The sequence below is a fragment of the Mytilus galloprovincialis genome, chromosome 6 (genome assembly GCF_965363235.1).
Source record: "Mytilus galloprovincialis chromosome 6, xbMytGall1.hap1.1, whole genome shotgun sequence".
NCBI lineage: Eukaryota > Metazoa > Mollusca > Bivalvia > Mytilida > Mytilidae > Mytilus > Mytilus galloprovincialis.
The window spans coordinates 20,786,428-20,806,584 of record NC_134843.1 but is presented as its reverse complement, the minus strand read 5'-3'; the positions used below and the strand labels follow the sequence as shown (position 1 = coordinate 20,806,584).

Below are 20,157 nucleotides of genomic sequence, written 5' to 3'. Positions count from 1 at the left end.
ACATAAAAAAAATTGAACGATTTTGAGTTCATTAGTACAATGAAAAATTCGGGAAATTTTCCCGAATTTTTTTTTTTATTGAATTTTCTACTGTTATTGGGGACTTCGTCCCCATATAACCTGAAAAGGGGGGGGGGGGGGCTTTTCAATACTCTAGATGGGGGCACCTTTTCCCAAAACATAAAAAAAAAATAATAAAAAAAAAAAATTGGCACAAAAGTAGTAAAAATTGTTGCTGTTAGGCTCGCCCCACTTGGCTTAATTGTTAAGATTCAATTCCAATAAAGTTGCAACATTTTCTTTAAGAATGTATTTTTATCTAAATCAGTGGCGGATCCAGAAATTTTCATAAGTGGGGGCCACTGACTGACCTAAGAGGGGGTCCGCTCCAGTCACGCTTCAATGATTCCCTATATAAGCAACCAAATTTTTTCCCAAAAAGGGGGGCCCAGGCCCCCTGCCCCCCCCTAAATCCGCCTCTGTAATTTAATTTACCAAATTCTTTATTGAAGGATACATAGGAACATTGTGATGAAATTGAGTGAAGGTGTGGTATTAAAAAGCCAATGAGACTATTAAACATGTAATTCCATTACACCTTACAGCAGTGACAGATCCAAGGGGATTCCAGTGTTTAAAACTTAGATCCCCCTTTTTTTGATAATCAATGCTTTTGAATGAGGAGATTAATATTATGGTTAAGCACCTCTTTATCTTGGATATCCCATCCTTATTTTTACAGTGATGTTGATCATAAAGCCTGTAAACTTAGTCACATCCCAAGTAAATAAATTGATCCTGTAAATAAACTTATTCTTAATGTCAGGTTATCAATTGTGAATTTTAATTGACTAGGATTGTCAGTTTTCCTATCAAAGGTTGGTGGTTTTCTGCGGGCACTCCTGCTTCCTCCACCAATAAAAAAAGTAAGTTTCCATTGAAAATTTGGAGAAAAAAAGGTAATCTTTTTCCTGTTTGATTTTGAACAAAAACTATGTGTTTTTATATAGTCTGGGAAAACATTTTGTCCATAGACAAAAAAGCTGATGACCCTCCCCCACATAAAATGCATTTTCTTACTAATTTAGCCAGGCTGATATATAATGATGTATTACATCATAATCATATGAATGATTCACACATAATTTCCTCTTGGTTATCTGAAAAGCATGTATATTGATGTGTTTCTTAGTTGTCTGTTTGTAATGCTGCTGCACTTTATACTAAGATTGTCAGGCTATTAATGACGGTGTTTGTAGTATATCTTTTGACATATAATTTGACATTGCTTTTCAGATGTTGTCTTCAATTCAAAGATTAAGCATGATTGACATCTAGCAAAGAATTTTGCTCAAACCAGTATTAAAACAGCCATAAACAGCATGTTCCCTTGGTTCTAATTTTTGCATGTGTGTTGTGATTTTGTATTGTGAATTAAACATCATATTCCTTTCTTTTCAATTATATAAAAATGTATAAATATAACAAAGGATGTTGGAACAAACCCCTACTGGATAAAAAGCTGTAAAAGACCATGGCAGGACAAAAATGTGAAGAAATTCAAGAGAAAACCAAAAGCCCAATTTATATTAAAACCAATAAGAACTTAGAAGACCCACATAAAAATAAAGAAAAGTTGTAAAATTGTCAATGAGTCAACTATCCACCAGATACCAAGGACACAGTATTATAACTTTAGTTCAGGGTATGACGTTCAACAATGAGCATATTGTAATCAAAGCCGTAAAACATCCTGGCATGGAAAAAATAAAAACAAATCCAATAAGAAAAGGTGTTCAAATTTTGTTTCCCCATGACCTTCATACTAGCACACAATACCTGCAGTTGTCTTCATTACAACATTACAACAGCATAAAGCATTCTTTATAAAGTTAGAAACTGTCCTTATCATGTTGTACCTCTTGAATTTTTCTCTAGTTAAAAGGATGCTAAAATTACAATAAACTATACAGGGATGACCCTCAGAATATTAGGTAAAACACTTTCAACCAAACATAAAGATGAAGTACAGCAATAGAAAACTATTGTAGGTACAAAATTTCAACATAATATATATATATTAATTTTACAACATCAAGTAGGCTATTATGAAATAAAAATATCTTCATTGCACTTCAAAAATAAGTATTTTTTCAAGTCTTCATTTATTTCACTAACACAGTTTTCTTGAAAACCTGTCATTTTTCTATGATACAGATCCATGTACCAGTAAGAATATATAGTTGGAAAAACTTCCTTTTGAACACTTGTGTTTCTATAACTCACTGACAAAATCTTGTGATGAACCCTTTTTGTAATTTTCTGATTTTGTTACCACTGATACATCTCAGCACACTGGATACTAGTACTGGTAGTTAGGTAAACTTATACCGTATTTATTCTAAAAAAAGCCCCAGGGGTGAAGACAATTTCCGAAAGGGGGGCGTCAATTAGAGAAACGAATTTCGTACCTTACTTCATTGACCTTTACCTGAATTTTGTTGAAACAGACTATAGTAACATACACGTGTTTCTTATTGTCTCCATAATCTATAAATAGCGTTTATCGGTAATGTGACCTCATCAAATAATTTATTAAAATTTTTGAATGAACAAGCTAGCACATCAGTGGAACATAATTTCAACAGCGTACTGTGTAACTGACAGATCTATTTTTGGAACTTGTACACACTGTGTTGGATTATCGGAGTGGATTAAAACATGGACATTATTGATTTTTCGTTTCATGTTTCTGAGTTACCGGGTCAATGTCTTTGCAATATTGTAATGGTTAAGTTTCAATTTTATTTTTTTAACTACAAAATGGGGCGTTTATTAGAAGTCAAAAGTTCTGAACGCACGATTTTCGGTAGGGGGGCGTTAATTAAAAGGGGGGCTTTAAATAGAATAAATATGGTATCTACTTTAAGAAACAATATAAATTTTTTTATATTAAAAGAGGGACGAAAGATACCAAAGGGACAGTCATTTTACAATTTGAGCTTTCGGACACCTTCCCATTTTTCATCCCTGATTCAATTAAAACTAAACATAGCCTTTATTTTAATTCTATTTGATGAAACAAAACACATTTATTTTTGCTCAATTTTTATTAATTGATACCAGATAGTATATATATATATTGTAAATTTTGCATCACTTTTTCTAACATACATGTACTGGTGTAGAAAACAATGTAACACATATGTCTAACAAATAAAACACAAATGTCTAACATCAAATACATATTTCTTATACAATGTTGCCTGGTTAATGTAACATTAAATATGATGAGAATATGAAATATAGAAATCCAAGAGGAGGATTTAGGGGACATGAGGGCAGGGTGCCATGGCTCTCTCCATATGGAGCTATATACAAGTCCCACTCTGAACATTGTCTAGATTCGGGCCAGGCCCGCTACCCTTTTTCGAAATCCACATCTGATTCCAGTAAAAAACATATTTGGAAAGGTATCATTGTTTTGAAACTTTATTTGCATAACTACAAATTTACCCTCAAAGCTCAGAAATATACCTTTTAGGAAAATCATTAACATGAGTTTTCTCTAAGAAATTTTTCAGCATTATTTATAGTTTTATTATTTGTGTTTTGAGAATAGATATGAATTAATATGTACAATTCGATAATATCTGTATTCATGCATATTCAGTAATCAAACAAAAAAACAAATACAGCTACAGTACATATTATTACACGAATTAATTGAAACCATCTTTTAAATTTATCTTTCAAAATTTTGCAATTCTTCTTACCGTTAACTTACACAATTTGTAATCAGTCATACGAATAAATGAATGGTTAACATCCATTTTTCACAAAAATGATAAAACTACCACTTATTTAAGTGTGTTCTATGTTGACACTCTATTGAGAATCTTACAATAAATAATATGTTGAAACTTTTTTTCTACAACAGGGGTCATCTCAATATTGAAGAAAACTTTATTGGAATGTAAAACAATTCAATATTCTCAAATGACTAGAATTCAAAGATATTCAAAGAAATCATTCTACCGTTTATATTTCCTAAATGTTATTTTTTTATATATAATCTAGGATATTCAGATTGAACAAAGACTTCAAACCACCATATTTAGGCAATATAAATTTCTTCTTCATTAAATATAAAAAAATTATGTTTGTGAAACAATTAACTAAATTAGGACATTCACATAAGTATCACAGAAATATCCAAATATATATATCTACCTATTGCTATATTATTTATATTAATTTAAACAAAATTACTTCAAAGAGACAGATCCATAACTAATTCAGTAAAAACAAAAATAGGGAAATTGTTTTAGATTTTCATCCTTTAATGTTCTTATTTAGGAGTGCTGAATAGTTTATTTATGGATTTCAACTGTATTTCATACTTTCAAAGCACATATACCACCAACAATCTCACAATCACATTGACACTTTATATTGTGACTATATACACATGATTAATGGTTATTTTCAGTCAATTTTATTTTTTAGTGAATAGTGAATTATCTCCCCTTAAGAATGATAACTTATCTAGATCTCCATTTAAGATTGATAGTTTATCTCCCTTTAAGAATGATAATGCTATGTCTACTAAAAAGTAACAGTTTTTATTTTACAACATATAAAAATGGGGGACATCCTTTAAAATATGTTTTATGTATTTTAAAGATTTTTTTATTGACTTAATTTGAAAATGAAATGAAAAAAATAGACATAAAACGGTTTCTTTTGGAAAAAACTGATTTTTGAATTGTAACAAATATCAATTTAACTGACTTTAATTTCATTTACCCGCTTATTGTACAGATTAGTGTTTACATCAACCACCTTTAATTTACATATTATGAAATGGAATGTTTATATATTAAATTTTTCTCTTTACTCAGTCTCCCTGAATCACGATGTTATTTTTAGCACTATATGAAAAAAAGCTTAAGAATAATAAATCTTCACACTCAATTCTTTATTGATATCTTAATTACAAAGATAGGGTATTATTAACCAGTGAATAAATAAATAAAAATATTGTTTGAAAACAAAAATGGTAAAATGGAGTAAAATGATTTTGTTTAATCAGAAAAAATCCTGAATAATCCTGCACTCAATACATTAACATTGCAGCAAAAATGCCTGACATTTTTACATTATTTGTGTTTATCTGAATTTTTCCTAACACATCTACTCTAAGTTACACAAATTCTGAATAATATTGTCAACAAGAACCTGCTTGGATCATGAGATGTTTATATAAGTACTAGCAGTCTAAACAATAATTATTAGTATAACAATCGTCATGGTGAACAGAATTAAGTTTGAATTATATTTTAGTCTTCTAAATTTCGGAATGCTTGTTGTAGTTCTTCGTGCAATTCTTCATAATCTGATTTTATTTTCTTCTCTCCGTCTTTAACTGGATCCTGAAAATCAAGTTTAAATTGGTTATTTGAAGCTAAGCACAAATTATAAAGAATATTTCACTTTGTGGCCAGTTTTAATTATGGAAATGTATGCACTGTAAACATACTTATAATATTTCTGTGGATATTTTTTTTTCGTGTTTCACTCTTTGTACCAACTGCATTGATTGTTCTTGCAATTCTAACTATATTACACAAGCAAAAATACAAGTTGAACATATTTTCATCAGTTACAGTTCTTCTATAAAAGCATGCAAAACAAAACATTGATCAACTTGCTTGCTATGTTTGCTTGGTTGTTTGCAAACAATAGGTAGGCAAAGTTTCAGTCTGTTTTTATATATACTGGGATTTGATTGGACAATAAGAAATGACATGAAATGATTAGAATTTCATGTTTATTGTCCAATCATATTCCAGTAAATAGTAACTTTTGTTTACAAACATCCAAACCAATATAGCAAGCAAGCTAATCAATGGTTATTTTGCATGCTTTTATAGAAGAACTGTAACATTACACACTTTGTGATGGTTTACTGTATACCAATGTTTTACTAGTCATCAGTAACTAATTTGAAAATGTTTTCTGGTTTAAATTATTTTACATTTGTCAAGTTTGCTATTAGATAATGATTTTGCTTATTGTTAAAGGCTGTACAGTAACATATAGTTGCTATCCTTCTAAGTCCTTGGATCTCTTGTTGAGAGTTGTTTCATTGACAATCATATCACATCTTCATATATTCAGTTTAACATTAATTGTTGACCACAATGCCCGAAAAAGTAACAACAATGTCTCCTGTCTTTGCATTTTTGTCTGAAAATGACCAAAAAATAAATGAGGAATGTGTCGATGCCAGTCCATGCACATAATGTTATATATAGGGACAAAACTCAAGAAGGATAGTTTCAGCAAAATTTCCATTTGTAAAGGGGCATTAACTCTAGAATGGTAATAGAGTTCATTTAAACTTGATCTATGTTTTGTAGTAATAAGCATTGGGTATTAGTTTTATAATATTTGGTTGAGGCAAACTCAAGTTACTGTCATATTATTTGGTTGAGGCAAACTAAAGTTACAGAACAGAAACCAATTTAGGGATGTACTGACATACAGACCAACCAGGGTAAAACTTACCCCCCCCCCCCCCCCCCCCCCTAATGACAGGTGCATAAAATATAGATCATACCTTAAATTTCATACTGCTAAGTTTATACAATAAATCGTTCATCTGGTCCCTAATAATTGCCCATGTTACTTTGTTTTCACTCTGTGCTGTGCTCTCTATTGAATGTTTAGCCATGTCGTAAAAACCTATAATATTCTTTAGCATACCAACGGTCTTGTAAAATGGACAAAATCTGAAAAGAGGAAAAATATAAAGTAATACATAGGTATCGTTAATGTTTATTAAGTTACAGTCTATTTTTGATAACTAAATAAAACCTGACATATGGAATGGTTTTTTCATAGTTGACAGCCAATTGCTTACATTCAAGTAACATTAGGTCCACATTGAATAGTTGTTTCATTGGCAAATATACCACATCTCCTTATTTTTATAATAAACTTGACAGTTTTGTGTAATTAAAGTTACCAATAATTTGATATCCATGTATCTTCTTCATTAAATTTATAGGTTAAAAAGAAAGAGGTCAATGTAAACATCTTGATTATTTCTTCTATCAGGACTACATTTTTTTTGTAATTATGAATGATAAAGTTAAATTTTGTGAAGACTTGTGGTCTGAACAAAATTTTCAAAAATATGTGAAAGCTAATACGGATTTTCATACTGTAAAGACTAAATATATATTTCAAATAAAATATTTTACCTATCATAAGGTGTATAACCATTTTGTTGTAAAAAGTCATCTTTAATTAGTTTGGCAACTTCTAATGTGATTTTATCTGCTTCAGCTAAAGATGCCTACAATATTTTAAAATATAAAATTATAAGCATTAAAAAATGAAAATATATTAGATCCTTGTGATGTCTTTATTAATTTCAATTCCTGTTATTCAAAAATTAAATTTGTGTATTTATTATTATTTTGATGAACAAAAAAAATCACAAAATAATTGAGTGTCAAATAGATTTAGAAATCTAAAATTAAAGAAATGCATAGTCTTAACTATGACGTATTTTTGCATAAATAAAAACATCTCGATAATTTCTAAATTTACGATATATATCCCAATCATGTTTGCAAATGTTTTTGATGCATAAATTAGTAACCTAGTCTGTTTTATGTGTTGTCTTGTTCTCAATGTTCAAGGCTAATAATGACCTTCAAGGATAACTTTCCTGCAAAACTGTCTTGGTAGATTGTTGTTACACTGTACTAAAAGCATTGATATATTTGTATTTACCTTTCCTACTAACTGTACAATTTCTGACAATTCTTCCTCTTCTTGTAGAATTTCTTTACACTGAAAATAGATTGAGTTCTCAATTATTCTTATGTATAATGTTAAACTTTTGAGAGTAGAAAAATAAAGTGAATAAATATCCTAACAAATATAGATAACTATGTTCTTCCCTTATATTTAAACATCAAGGAAAAAACAACACAAAAATAAATAATTGCTACTTGCATAATTGACAGCTTCCACTTATCACTTTATATGGCAGATATTATATCAAATGTTTATAAATGGATAGTTAAAGAAATTTCAGATACCCTGGCATTCTTGCACACAAATACCAACCTAAAAGATTCATAACAAAGCTTACATGCTTACCTTCTTTCTCAGTGGCACAAAGTCGTTGAAATTTTTATCGTAGAACTCATCTAATGCTCTTGTGTATTTACTATGACTAATCAACCAATTAATAGATGGGAAATGTTTACGTTGAGCAAGTTTCTTATCCAATCCCCAAAACACCTGTACGATACTCAAGGTAGCTGATGTTACAGGATCTGAGAAATCACCACCAGGTGGAGACACACTGAAAAAAATATAAACCAATAATTATATATATTCTAATAAACTATATGCCAAACATTAAGTATATACTTTTAACTGTGTACTCAACATACCTCTGAATATGTTATTTTGATAAATAAATGTGTAACTACATTCCAGTTATAGTCATCAATTTTTTTTTTAATTATTGGCTTGGAACTAGCTTTTAGTAACAGTGAGCACTCTCAGATTGGTATTTTATGTCTGTAGTATTTTTGTTACTTGTTGGTTTTGCTTTTATTGATCTCTTTCAACAGATTTTTAAAGTTTTTTCTTATAAAGGGAAGGTAAGGGAGCTGCACATGCTCTACTATACATCATTACAACAATGTTTAAGGATAACTGAATGGTAACATAAACATTTCTATCATGATGTCACCTTACAGTTTGTGATGGTGTATAGTTACTAACATGCTTGTTTCAATTGTACTTGCAAAATGGAAAGAGTTTACATATATTTGTCATTTCTAACAAGTGTTTATTACTTACGCTCCTACAATACTGACACTGCCCTCTCTAGATGGATTACCCAGACATTTCACACGACCAGCTCTCTCGTAAAAGGAAGCTAATCTAGCAGCTAGGTATGCTGGGTAACCAGAATCGGCAGGCATTTCAGCCAAACGACCAGAAATTTCTCTCAAAGCTTCAGCCCATCTGGACGTAGAATCAGCCATCATGGATACATTGTAACCCATATCTCTAAAGTACTCAGATAGTGTAATACCTAAAAATATGATAAAATATATTCTCAAACCTAGTCCACTATTTGCTTTCTCTATCTCTATCTATATATATGAGATATGTGTGAAGGTTGATTGATGGTAGCTTAACATAAAGCAACAGATATTGTGTACATATTCAAAGCTATTACATGTTTATTTTTAACGTGATATGAAGATACCTTGTGTTGTCAAGGTTAGTCAGATTTTAAAGCATGGTAGATGAGCTGGGAAATAAATCTGTATGCTTTCATGCTATTTGATTTAAATTTCCGATTGACTTGTCATTTCTAACTGGCAAATAAAACATCTGGTTTAACTTATAAAAAGACATCTTCAGCTGGACTTTTTTCAAAAATATTATTTCTATCTATATACATAGAACAGTAATTTCTTCTGCAGTAAGGAAGTGTAAAACTCTAGAGGTTTGTTTGTGATAGGTAAGTATATTTGAAGAGTGTCTATACTAACCAGTATAAATAGAAGCCTCTCTAGCAGCTACAGGCATGTTTGATGTATTGGCAACCAAAGCTGTTCTCTTCATAATACTTTCTGGTTTTCCATCAACTTCCATAGTCAACTGAAATATGAAAAACACAGATTTAATGATTTTCTACATGATTTAAAACAAAGATACATGTATAATTGGTGTATGCTTTATACTTAAATGTGACATATAATTATCACAAACAGGCACATGTAATAAGTTTCTGATACTCTCAGATGAAGAAAACTAAGATATTGATACCATATATATAGTACTGTAAGATTATTTATTTTTATTATTAACTATCATGGGGAAATATCATGGGGAAATCTATCTAGAGGATATTTTCAACCTTTACATAGATATAGCAAAGCCATGATAGTTAACCCTTAACAGTTATATTTTCTGTAAATCATATTTAATGATTGTTATTACCTCAGGGAAATCCCGCAATACTTCAGACATTTCATTTCCTCTTTCTCCACATCCTACGTAGACAATGACATCACTGTTACTATATTTAGACAAAGATTGTGAGATTACAGTTTTACCACATCCGAAAGCACCTGGGATAGCTGTTGTTCCACCTTGTACACATCTGAATAAAATCAAAACAAAAATATGTAATGTCAATTTTTGTATCAATAAATCAACAAAAATAAGTAATGTCAGTTTTAAGTTCATTCAACTTATGTCCTTCCATATATTTCATGTGCTTTTTAATTTTGTATTTTATCTTGAATTGTCATGACATCAGTAGTTATGAATGCATCATGTTGTGTCATGTTTAAAGTGATAAATTTAATTGACGTGCATTTATATTTTCTGGTGTCATGACAATTCCTACTGATTCTATAGGAACAACATTTGAATTTTTGTGTTATTTTTAGGTTGGAGAAGCACATGCTACATAGAAATGCATGGGGACCTTTTTGTTGTTGTTATTGCAAAATATACCCTTTAAGTTGGATTTAGCTGTTTTTCTTGTGTTTTGCTTTGCTAATTCTGCAATGTGAAGCTTTTTTGATAAAAAAAATATTTGATTTTACAATTTTTATTACTTACGGGAAAAGAGCATCTAACACTCTCTGTCCTGTGAGCAGTGGGTAATTACCAGCTAATTTTTCTGTGACTGGACGAACTGTACGTACAGGCCATACTTGCAACATGGTGAATTTAGATTTCTCACCATCAAATTCTGTTTCTAAAATAACATCCTGAAAAATAAAATGTGTGTTATAAAAACAGTAATTTGTATAATTATTAGTGTTGTCAACGATTAACCGGTTAACCGGTTAACCGTTCGAACCACCGAATACCGAATACAAAAAACGCTAACCGGTTAACCGGACTTTTTTCAATTTTAATAGATTTGATATAAATTTGTATTGAAATCATTAAACATTTATGTTGTCTTTGAAAATTGTCGTCGTGGTAATTAATTTGACAGATTGATTATTGTCCAGTATATTGATTGCTATTGTTAATCCAAAAATATAAAATTAATTAGAACTTGTCTCTCAGCTCGGGGCAAGATATTAAGGAAACATAATTAGTTACATGTTTTTTAACAGTAACTTTAAAACAGTTATACGATTAAATTTTACGATTTACTTCATTATTTCATTTTTGATCTAATATTGTGTAGACCTACATCTGAATTTGCAATCTCCGTCTTTGTCATATTTTAAACGAAAACCTAACCCAAAAACAATAAGATAAAAAAAAAAAACATGAATGTAATCAATATATACTTGATGGATGGATAAATCAATTTAAAATTAAAATACTTCACATTATTTTCGGAAACAACAAGTGAAAATGGAAGAATCATCGGTTTCGAACATATTCAAATCTACGAGATCAAGATTTTATGTTTTATTTTTCAAACTACAGTTAGTACAAACGCCATAGTTGATACCGTGTATTTGATTAAAAATCAAACTTCGACAGGAATCTTCACAGACAAGCCTTATAATATCAAACGACAAACTTCAATGCATGGTACTATAAAAACGTAAATGTATGACTTGAATGGAAGATATTAACATTGACACTCATACCACATCTTCTTATATCTATGTGTAGGGTACTATTGAAAAGACTTTCAAACATCAACTTAAACTACCGGTTAACTGGTTAATCGGTCGAACGATTATCCGAGTAACCGGTTAGGCAAAAGTGTACGATTTGACAACACTAATAATTATAGTATAGCTTTTCTTTTCTATATGTTTTGTTAAGGATAGTTGCTATCACAAATTAAAAAAAAAAGTTTGCATTTTTAATTTACTACAAATAAATTAGATAATTTGTTGAACACCCATTTGTAGCCTTGGCCATTCCAATCCTATACTTCTACATTTTGAATACCCATTGGTCGCCTTTAGTCTAGTTGTCGTCTTTTTGACAAATAACCCATTTCCTTTCTCAATTTTACTAGCAATCTTCACAATAGCATTAAACTTTGGTTTCCTTTTCACAAGGCTATCTGTATTCTTTAATCTTAATAAAAATTTCACACTTCTGTGTAACTACGTGCCCCTGCCCTTTAATCATAATACATGTAATGAGTTTAACTTACATTAACATCATAACAACCTGGTTCAGCTATCCATGTGACCTTGCCCTTTGCTCTGGGTGGTAACATGATTTTGTGTTTGACTAGAATATTTTCATATACAACTCCATAAATATCACCTCCAGTTATATGACTACCAATCTGTAATGAGAAATACAAATCTAAAATGTGGATATTTTCAGTTACAATCTCATTTAAAGTTTTATTTGAAGGTAGCTTTGCTCAAGATAATCAAACACAGACCTATAAAGCACTGTGGCATAAGTTTTATATTTTTTTACCACAGTAATATATTTACTTTTCAATATCTTTTTTTATATGTTTTACCAAATTTTTATTACAACTTTCATAACAACCAATAAAGGAATAACTAATTATATGTCTATTGACACACCTTCAAACATGGTAAAAAAAAAATTAAACAATAGGAATTCATGTCACAACATGGAAAATATGTCAATTATTTTCATTCAGGGTGATTTTTTTTTTTATGAAAACTAAATAAAATTTGTTTTGTGACAATTGTGATCTCCAATTCACTATCTGTATTTAAACAATCTCTTTCTTACTGTCATGGAGTTTCTTCTTAATACTGAAACATATTGAGGAACCGAAACATCTTATAATCTTGACAAAGAGATCATATGATACCAAATAAATAGCAAATGGGAAAATTCTGCATCATTTACTAGCTGACTTACTCTGATATTGCCTTGAGGTTCAAACTCCCATTTCTTACTTCTGTCTAAAGCTGGTGTGTTGATACCTTTAGGTATATAAATACTCTGTGTGATATCACAAATGTCTGCCAGAGGTCTCTGAATACCTGGAATCAGAAATTTTAATATGAAACAATCAGTCAATAAATATCAGGTAATCTTGACTTTAAAAAGCAGAAAACTAAGTAATCTTAAGAGTTTTTATCAAGATACTTTATCAGATATTAAGAAGATATACACCTATGTGGTATACACCTCGTTTTTTTACCTACTGCATAATCATCACAGTTGGTTCACTTATAGAATCAAATTTATCTTGTTTAATTAAATGTACAAATAAATGCATCAATATAAAATAATAGTGCAGTGTTAAACAAAAATACTACCAGCATCATATCTTAAAAATATAGTTTTCACTTACCATCAAAAATACTACCCATAATTCCTGGACCTAATTCTACAGATAGAGGTTTTCCTGTTCGTAATACAGGATCTCCAACAGTTACACCAGCTGTACAAGTGTTAAGGTAAAAATATCCAAACCATTCAGCAAAGTATTAGAATCGATTGAATGTACAATTACAGAAAAAATGAAAAATTTCTGATTCTCCATTTCTTGTGTTTACCAATTTAATTTTAGGGTTTACAAACTTATAATAAAAATAAAACTTCATATAAGTTAAACTTTTTTTTTTAAGAAACTGCTTCAACATTTTCAATGGAACTAACATACATGACATATAAAAGAAATTTCTAATGGTACTCAGTTTGTTACATTGGTGTAGATTACGCTTAAAGATGATAGATACATATGTATTTACATGTGTCACAATTGCAGGATGTCTGATATTTCAACCTCTATTAGGATCTATTGGTATATAAGGGTACAATTTCTATCCAAAAGTTATAAATGCATTTATCATATACTTAGACTAAATAACATATGATTTTTACTGTATGATAATAGCATTAAATAAACGTAAATTCCATATTTTTCGAATTGGTGCTTAGCGGGCTGATATGAAAAGTTTATCACATGCTTCTATTGTTATCACATGCCTTTCCGTAACGTTATCACATGGCGTTCCGGTGATACTCGGCAAATTCCGGAAAATACACCCAAATGCTACGTTTTCAGTGAAAAACATTACGAAATAGTGTACAAAACAATTATTTAGATACTGAAAAGTATATTGTGTAAATTAATAACAAACAAAAAAATAAAAATAAAAAAACAAACAAATTATTAAATAAATGCATTTTTTATAAGTTTCAAACATAATTTAGAAAGTTACTTTGAAAAGGTTGACTTTTCCTAACAGTGTTCATTATTTATATTGTTGTTTTTTTGGTTTGTCGAGTCGTCCATATTAAAAATGTGTTCTGCTCTGCTGAGGCATATGGTAGAACTTCTATTTGGGAACCACGTAAAAGGATCAATATATGAATCTGTTATTTTTCTCCATTGTTGAAGCATATATGATAAAAAGATCATAACATGTCATTTTTCATATCGCATGTATTATCAGCCCTCGGTCAATATCAGCCCTCGAGCCATGCGGCTCTTGGGCTGATATTGAACCTAGGGCTGATAATATATGCGATATGAAAAATGCCATGTAATAATCTGATAAAATCATATCTTTTCAAATATCTATTCACTTAAAAATTTTAAAAAGAATTTCATTTTTAACTGCTCTAAACCCCTTTGATGATATTCAATATTAACCCCTGTTCATTGCATTGTAAACCCCTGAATATATATGTAGAGATTTTAAGGATACAGGTGTCTTCATAAACCTGGATGGTTGCCATGTCACCCTCCAATCGAATGATCTCCCCTACTAATTCTGAATGTCCGACTCGAACCAACTCGTACATAGCAGCTCCTGCCATGTTCTGTGCCACAACGACTGTAAAACAAAATATGAAATATTATTATTCTATAACTGAAAAAGTAACATTCACTCAGGGCTATTCCAGAAAAAAATGTATCGGGGGGTTGGAAGGCAGTTTTTGTCAGCGCCCGCCACCCAGACAATGGTAATTGAGAATTATAGTGTGAAAAGTTGCTCTGATACCCATCACCCATGTATTATTAATACAATGTGCCTTCCAACCCCCCCCATACATTTTTTTCTGGAATAGCCCTCAGTGGAGTCATAATGTCTTGTGATTTCATGAATGTACTGAAAATTAAACGTCTACAACCAAATACACAGTCACCGGTATGTTTGCAGAATTTGTTCAAACCACAAAATCACGTATCCATCAAATACAGTTTTCCAAATTCTTAATCCTTGATAAATAATATCCACAAACATTATTGAATCCACTGTATTTAATAATTTGAAAAAAAAAATGGAGAGATACCATGGATACAAATTTTAATAAAGCAGCAGTAAAGATTTTTGGAGGGTAATTGTTTATTTTCTTTGGTGTTAACTCACATTTCATAAAGTCAATTTATAACGTTTTAGGAGATATTTTTCAATTCGTTTCTGCTCCAAAAAATATATCCATGTGCATGCCTTAATCATGTTTATTGCACATTTCTACATTAAGTTTGAAATATAAGTTTGGTGAGAGGGTGTTATGCTACCAGTACATGCAATATGCACCCATTTTAATAGCAAATACACAATACAGATTACTCAACAGTATCTAAAAATTAAATCTCATAAAATTATACACATTTAATAGGTACATGTATCTTAGCTTAATCTTTGCAACAAGTTGTATGATAGCACAGCATTTAAACAATTTGTGACCTTGATTTTATACCTCAGAGCATGCTGAAAATTATATGCTGTGGGTCAATTGATACATTTAGATTTCTCAGAATTGTACATCATATACATGTAGCTAAAGTTAACATGGTAAATAAAAAAGGTTACCTGGTCCAGAAACAGCAAACACATTGCCAAACATAGATTCTCTTTCTTCATCTTTAATCTTTGGTAGACTACTCTTAGCTCTGTCTAAACCACCAGCCTAAAAATACAATTTTATAGACATTTGTAGTGAATATTTTTGCTCATAGTTTCTTAGCTAATATAATTGTTTATACCCTAGTATTTGGACTATTTTCACAACCCACTTTATCTTAATGTTACCATACTGATTGGTTTTTTTTTTCAATAAAGAAAATTGTGAATATGGTAAACATTCCTTTCTTATATTTTAGTACATCTGCATTTAAATATGAAAGATACAAATTTGACATTGCTTTAAGACATGTAAGAGGAAAAATGACAGCATGTCTGGTTTTCATTATATATGAGCTGCCTCCTTACATGCCTTATGCAATGGAACTATACATGTACATATATAACTCCATGTGTAAGACTTTAATTGGTTTTGGAGCATTTAAATATGAATTAAAAGATAAATTTTGGTTCCTTTTGTAGGGTTCTCACAACAACTCAATTTTAAATATTTACAGCCTTTCTGTAGAGATTTTTCAACTGTTAACAGATGTATTGGTATTCATTTGCATAAGGTCAATCTATCTGACATTATATTTAATAGTCATGATAGTGTCATTATGATAAAGAAATGAAGGGCCAAAAAAAAAACATTTAAAAGCAATGGATAAATTATTCTTAAGCTGAAGCATGTTATTAACTTAAGTTTTTGCACAGAAACAACAGGAAATGGTATTTTCAAACCAACTAAGGACCACACCATACAATGTATGCATGGCAGAATTGAAAAATAATCACAATTAAACTTTGCCTTCATTTTGATCATTTTGTCATCAGTAACAAAATATTCAAATTTGAAAGCCAGCGAGTTCTAAAGTTATGACATGGAATCAACATAATGTACATTTTCTACCTGCTCAATACATGTACATGTATATCATTATATTGAGTCCATTCAAAAAAAAAAACTAAGTCGTTTAGACAACTTCCTGAATCGCAAAAAAAACAAAGGTCATCAGCATGAATGAGCTGCGTGGAAAAAAAATGTTTGGAAAGCAAACATTTAAACATTTTTATAGTTTATGAAGCAATTTTTACAAGACAAATGAAAGTCATTAATTGCTTTGTTTGATGTGTTTAAAATGGTTTTGTCAGTGCTATGAAAAGTTTTAAGCACAAAATATTATTTGAACAAGGCCCCAGATAGCTTCAACTGTCAACTGGTGTGAAAAAGTTGGTGTAATTTTGGGGCAATGACCTAGGCATCATGGATATAATTCCTGAAAGGCAAAAGTGAATCAACATCATTAAAAGACATACATGTATGTCTGGAGTTCTACCTAAATTATGTTTCGAGATAAGATTGTACCGTCTAACATGTCTAAGCTTGTGTATGCTAGAAATATGATTTTTTTTCCTATTTTATACTCCAAAAAGAAGCATAAATAATTGTAGACGGTAATTTTTTTCATAAATTTCCTGTTTACAAAAATATTAATTTTTCGAGAGGAACTAAGGATTTTTCTATCCCGTGGCCATGCATAGATTAGCTTAGCCATATTTGGCACAACTTTTTGGAATTTTGGGTCCTCAATGCTCAACTCTGTACTTGTTTGGCTTTATAACTATTGATCTGAGCATCACTGATGAGTCTTATGTAGACAATATGCACATCTGGCGTATTAAATTATAAGCATGGTACAATGTACCTTCGATAACTATTGGATATTTCTATCAACATGATCAACGACCTGAAAGACCTTCAACATCAAAGTGGTTGAAAAAAACCTTCCCAGTTTTTCGTTAGCTTTCAAAATTTTCAGAAACATTATGAAGGCATCTGATTTCCTGCAAATTTGTATTGAAGGAGCAGATGATTTCTTGCAAATGTGTATCTGATTACCGAAAAGGATGATTATGACATGAGGATAAATGGGAAAAATCCTGTTATAATAACCTTTTGGATCTCATCTAGAAGCAATGCCTCAATTAAGTATAAAAATCAAGACATACTATAAAATCACAATTTTTAACTTGGTATCATCATGAATATGCATGTAATAGTTGCCACTGGACATTACAGTCATTAAGAATACAGCATTAATTCAATCTCCTGGTAAAAACCTGACAAGTTAAATCTGTTATGAGAATTCTAGAAAATAGATATTTTAAAGACCTTTCAAATGTGGTCGTTCATCAATGTTTAGTGGTTGTATATGTAAACTGTCATGACTGTAGTGTAGAGGTACTAGAACCAAGAAACCGGCAAATGACTTCGAGTGGCTACATGGTGCATTTAGGATTCATGAATAACACATTTCTTAGTCGATCTTTGTAGAACTTCAATTGTTTTGTGGTGACTGTTTAACATATGTAGTATTCAGCCAATTCTTAAATAAATACTTACCATTTTGCAATGAAATATTGGATTTGTAAAATTATCATGTGATAATCGATGTCTTGAGAGAAAACAACTTCCGGTTTGATAAAAATGCTGAAGCGGTTTTGTAATAACATAAAACTTTATCGGCGAATAACGAATACCGATCCGGATAAATTAATTCAGTTGTAAATTTATATCAAAGTAATCCCTTTAAAATATCAATGCTTATCAAATTTCTTCAAAGTGGCTTCGCTTTTTGGTTCGATTTTGACTGACTTCAATTGTCATAATCAGCTTAGAAACATCGTTGATAGATTATTCGTCCTCCTTGAAAAGTTTCCCGAAAGTGACCTACCAAATTAGAGTGATTTCTAGTTTTTTTAGACGAGGAACACATGTATATTGACTTTATACTAACATGACCGGCATAACGGGTGCCACACGTGGAGCAGGATCTGTTTGGTACCATCCTGGAGCACTTGAATGATTGAGTCGATCCACAAAAACTTATTCGTAGTTGATTTAATAAAGTTACTAGTTGATTGGTTTATCATGAGACAAAAGCTGTTGTCAATTACATAAACACTTATTTTATTCACTTATATAATCCAATTATTTAATCATTGAATATTCAACTGTAGAGAAGTCAATTATCTTTGATTATTATAATTTAATCCACGAATACGAATACGAATATTTTATTCTCATAAACATACATAGTTCTAGAGCAAATAGTATACAATTATAATACAGTACAGTATACAATTTCATATTATTTCATTTTACAGCAAAAATTTAGATGAATACAATATGATTGTGTAAATCATATGTTATGTATAAAGAATTATTTTCTTTTTTTATTAAAAAAAAATAACATACGGTCCGCATGCCAGAGACAATTTCAATTTCAATACTTTATTACTTTGAACAATACAGTTCAATTACATTATATGTCTCTGGTCTAACAAACGTCTCTGGATGATTCGTCCCAACTCCGCTTCGTATCCATGCCAAGAAATCCTCGCTAAAAATTCCGGTCGACCTCCTACGGCAGTCATTAGTAGCTAAAGATTTGATTTCATTCAAGAAATTAATTTATGACCTTCATGTACGTGTCGCTTAGAACACGGCCATATACCATTATACCAAATGGTCAATATTAATCATCCATGTAATTTGCTCTATGGGGTGTTTGCAGAATTTCAACGGAGGCAATTTCTTGGCATGAACCAATTCGTGCCAAGTAGAATCATTCACGCCTCAGTCATTACAGCTGAACGGACGTGCTGGGCCAGCTCTCCTTTACCCGCTATCTTCGATGCCGAAGGGTTTACTTTAAGATGATCAACGACTTTACTACTTTAGATGACAGAAACCTATCCAACGCTGTACAGTAAACGTTGTTGTTGGCGTTTATTCCCGCGTTAACATGCACCCCAAAACCCATTGTAGATGGGGGGGGGGGTTATGCCGATTGACGTGCGAGGGCTGGCACATGATCTAGATGATTGACCTTTATTTCACTGCCTCACGGCTTTGGTCCTGATAATGCTTCCTGTCATCTTTAATACCAAGTCCAAGACTCATCTACCAGTACTCCATGACATCATCGAGGTTAGCGGGCTGCCAAGCTGACCAAACTGGCCCCGAAAGCAGCCGTTGTGAAGGCAGTAAACAAACCAAAAAGAACTCACCAAAACCAAAATGGCGGTCTTCCAAAATGGCGTCCTCTACCGCCTGTTCCTGACCCACTGCAGAAATTATTGAAACGCTCATCTAACGCCTTCGGGCACCGAGCCGACCATGCGAGGGCTGTATAGCCAGTCAAGGTCGTTAATCACTTCCATCAAGTGCCAAGTTGCTTGGTCAATTTGTTCCCGTGAACCCGGCGGCTTTTAAGGGCATACGATACGTACCGATTATCAGGTTATC

The 20,157-nt window shown here is 31.2% G+C and overlaps 1 protein-coding gene across 1 annotated transcript; it reads right to left on the bottom strand.

Annotated features, from left to right (window-relative positions):
• Positions 1-4,966: 4,966 nt before the first annotated feature.
• Positions 4,967-18,330, bottom strand: LOC143079182 (V-type proton ATPase catalytic subunit A). The gene is made up of 15 exons (XM_076254411.1): positions 18,250-18,330; positions 15,813-15,909; positions 14,700-14,828; positions 13,337-13,426; positions 12,898-13,022; positions 12,200-12,337; positions 10,681-10,832; positions 10,051-10,213; positions 9,600-9,708; positions 8,896-9,133; positions 8,182-8,389; positions 7,810-7,869; positions 7,272-7,366; positions 6,626-6,797; positions 4,967-5,435 (listed from the first exon to the last, which is right to left on the bottom strand). The coding sequence occupies exons 1-15, from the start codon at positions 18,250-18,252 to the stop codon at positions 5,343-5,345; spliced, it is 1,872 nt and encodes a 623-aa protein (XP_076110526.1). The 5' UTR covers positions 18,253-18,330; the 3' UTR covers positions 4,967-5,342.
• Between the last annotated feature and the right edge of the window lie 1,827 nt (positions 18,331-20,157).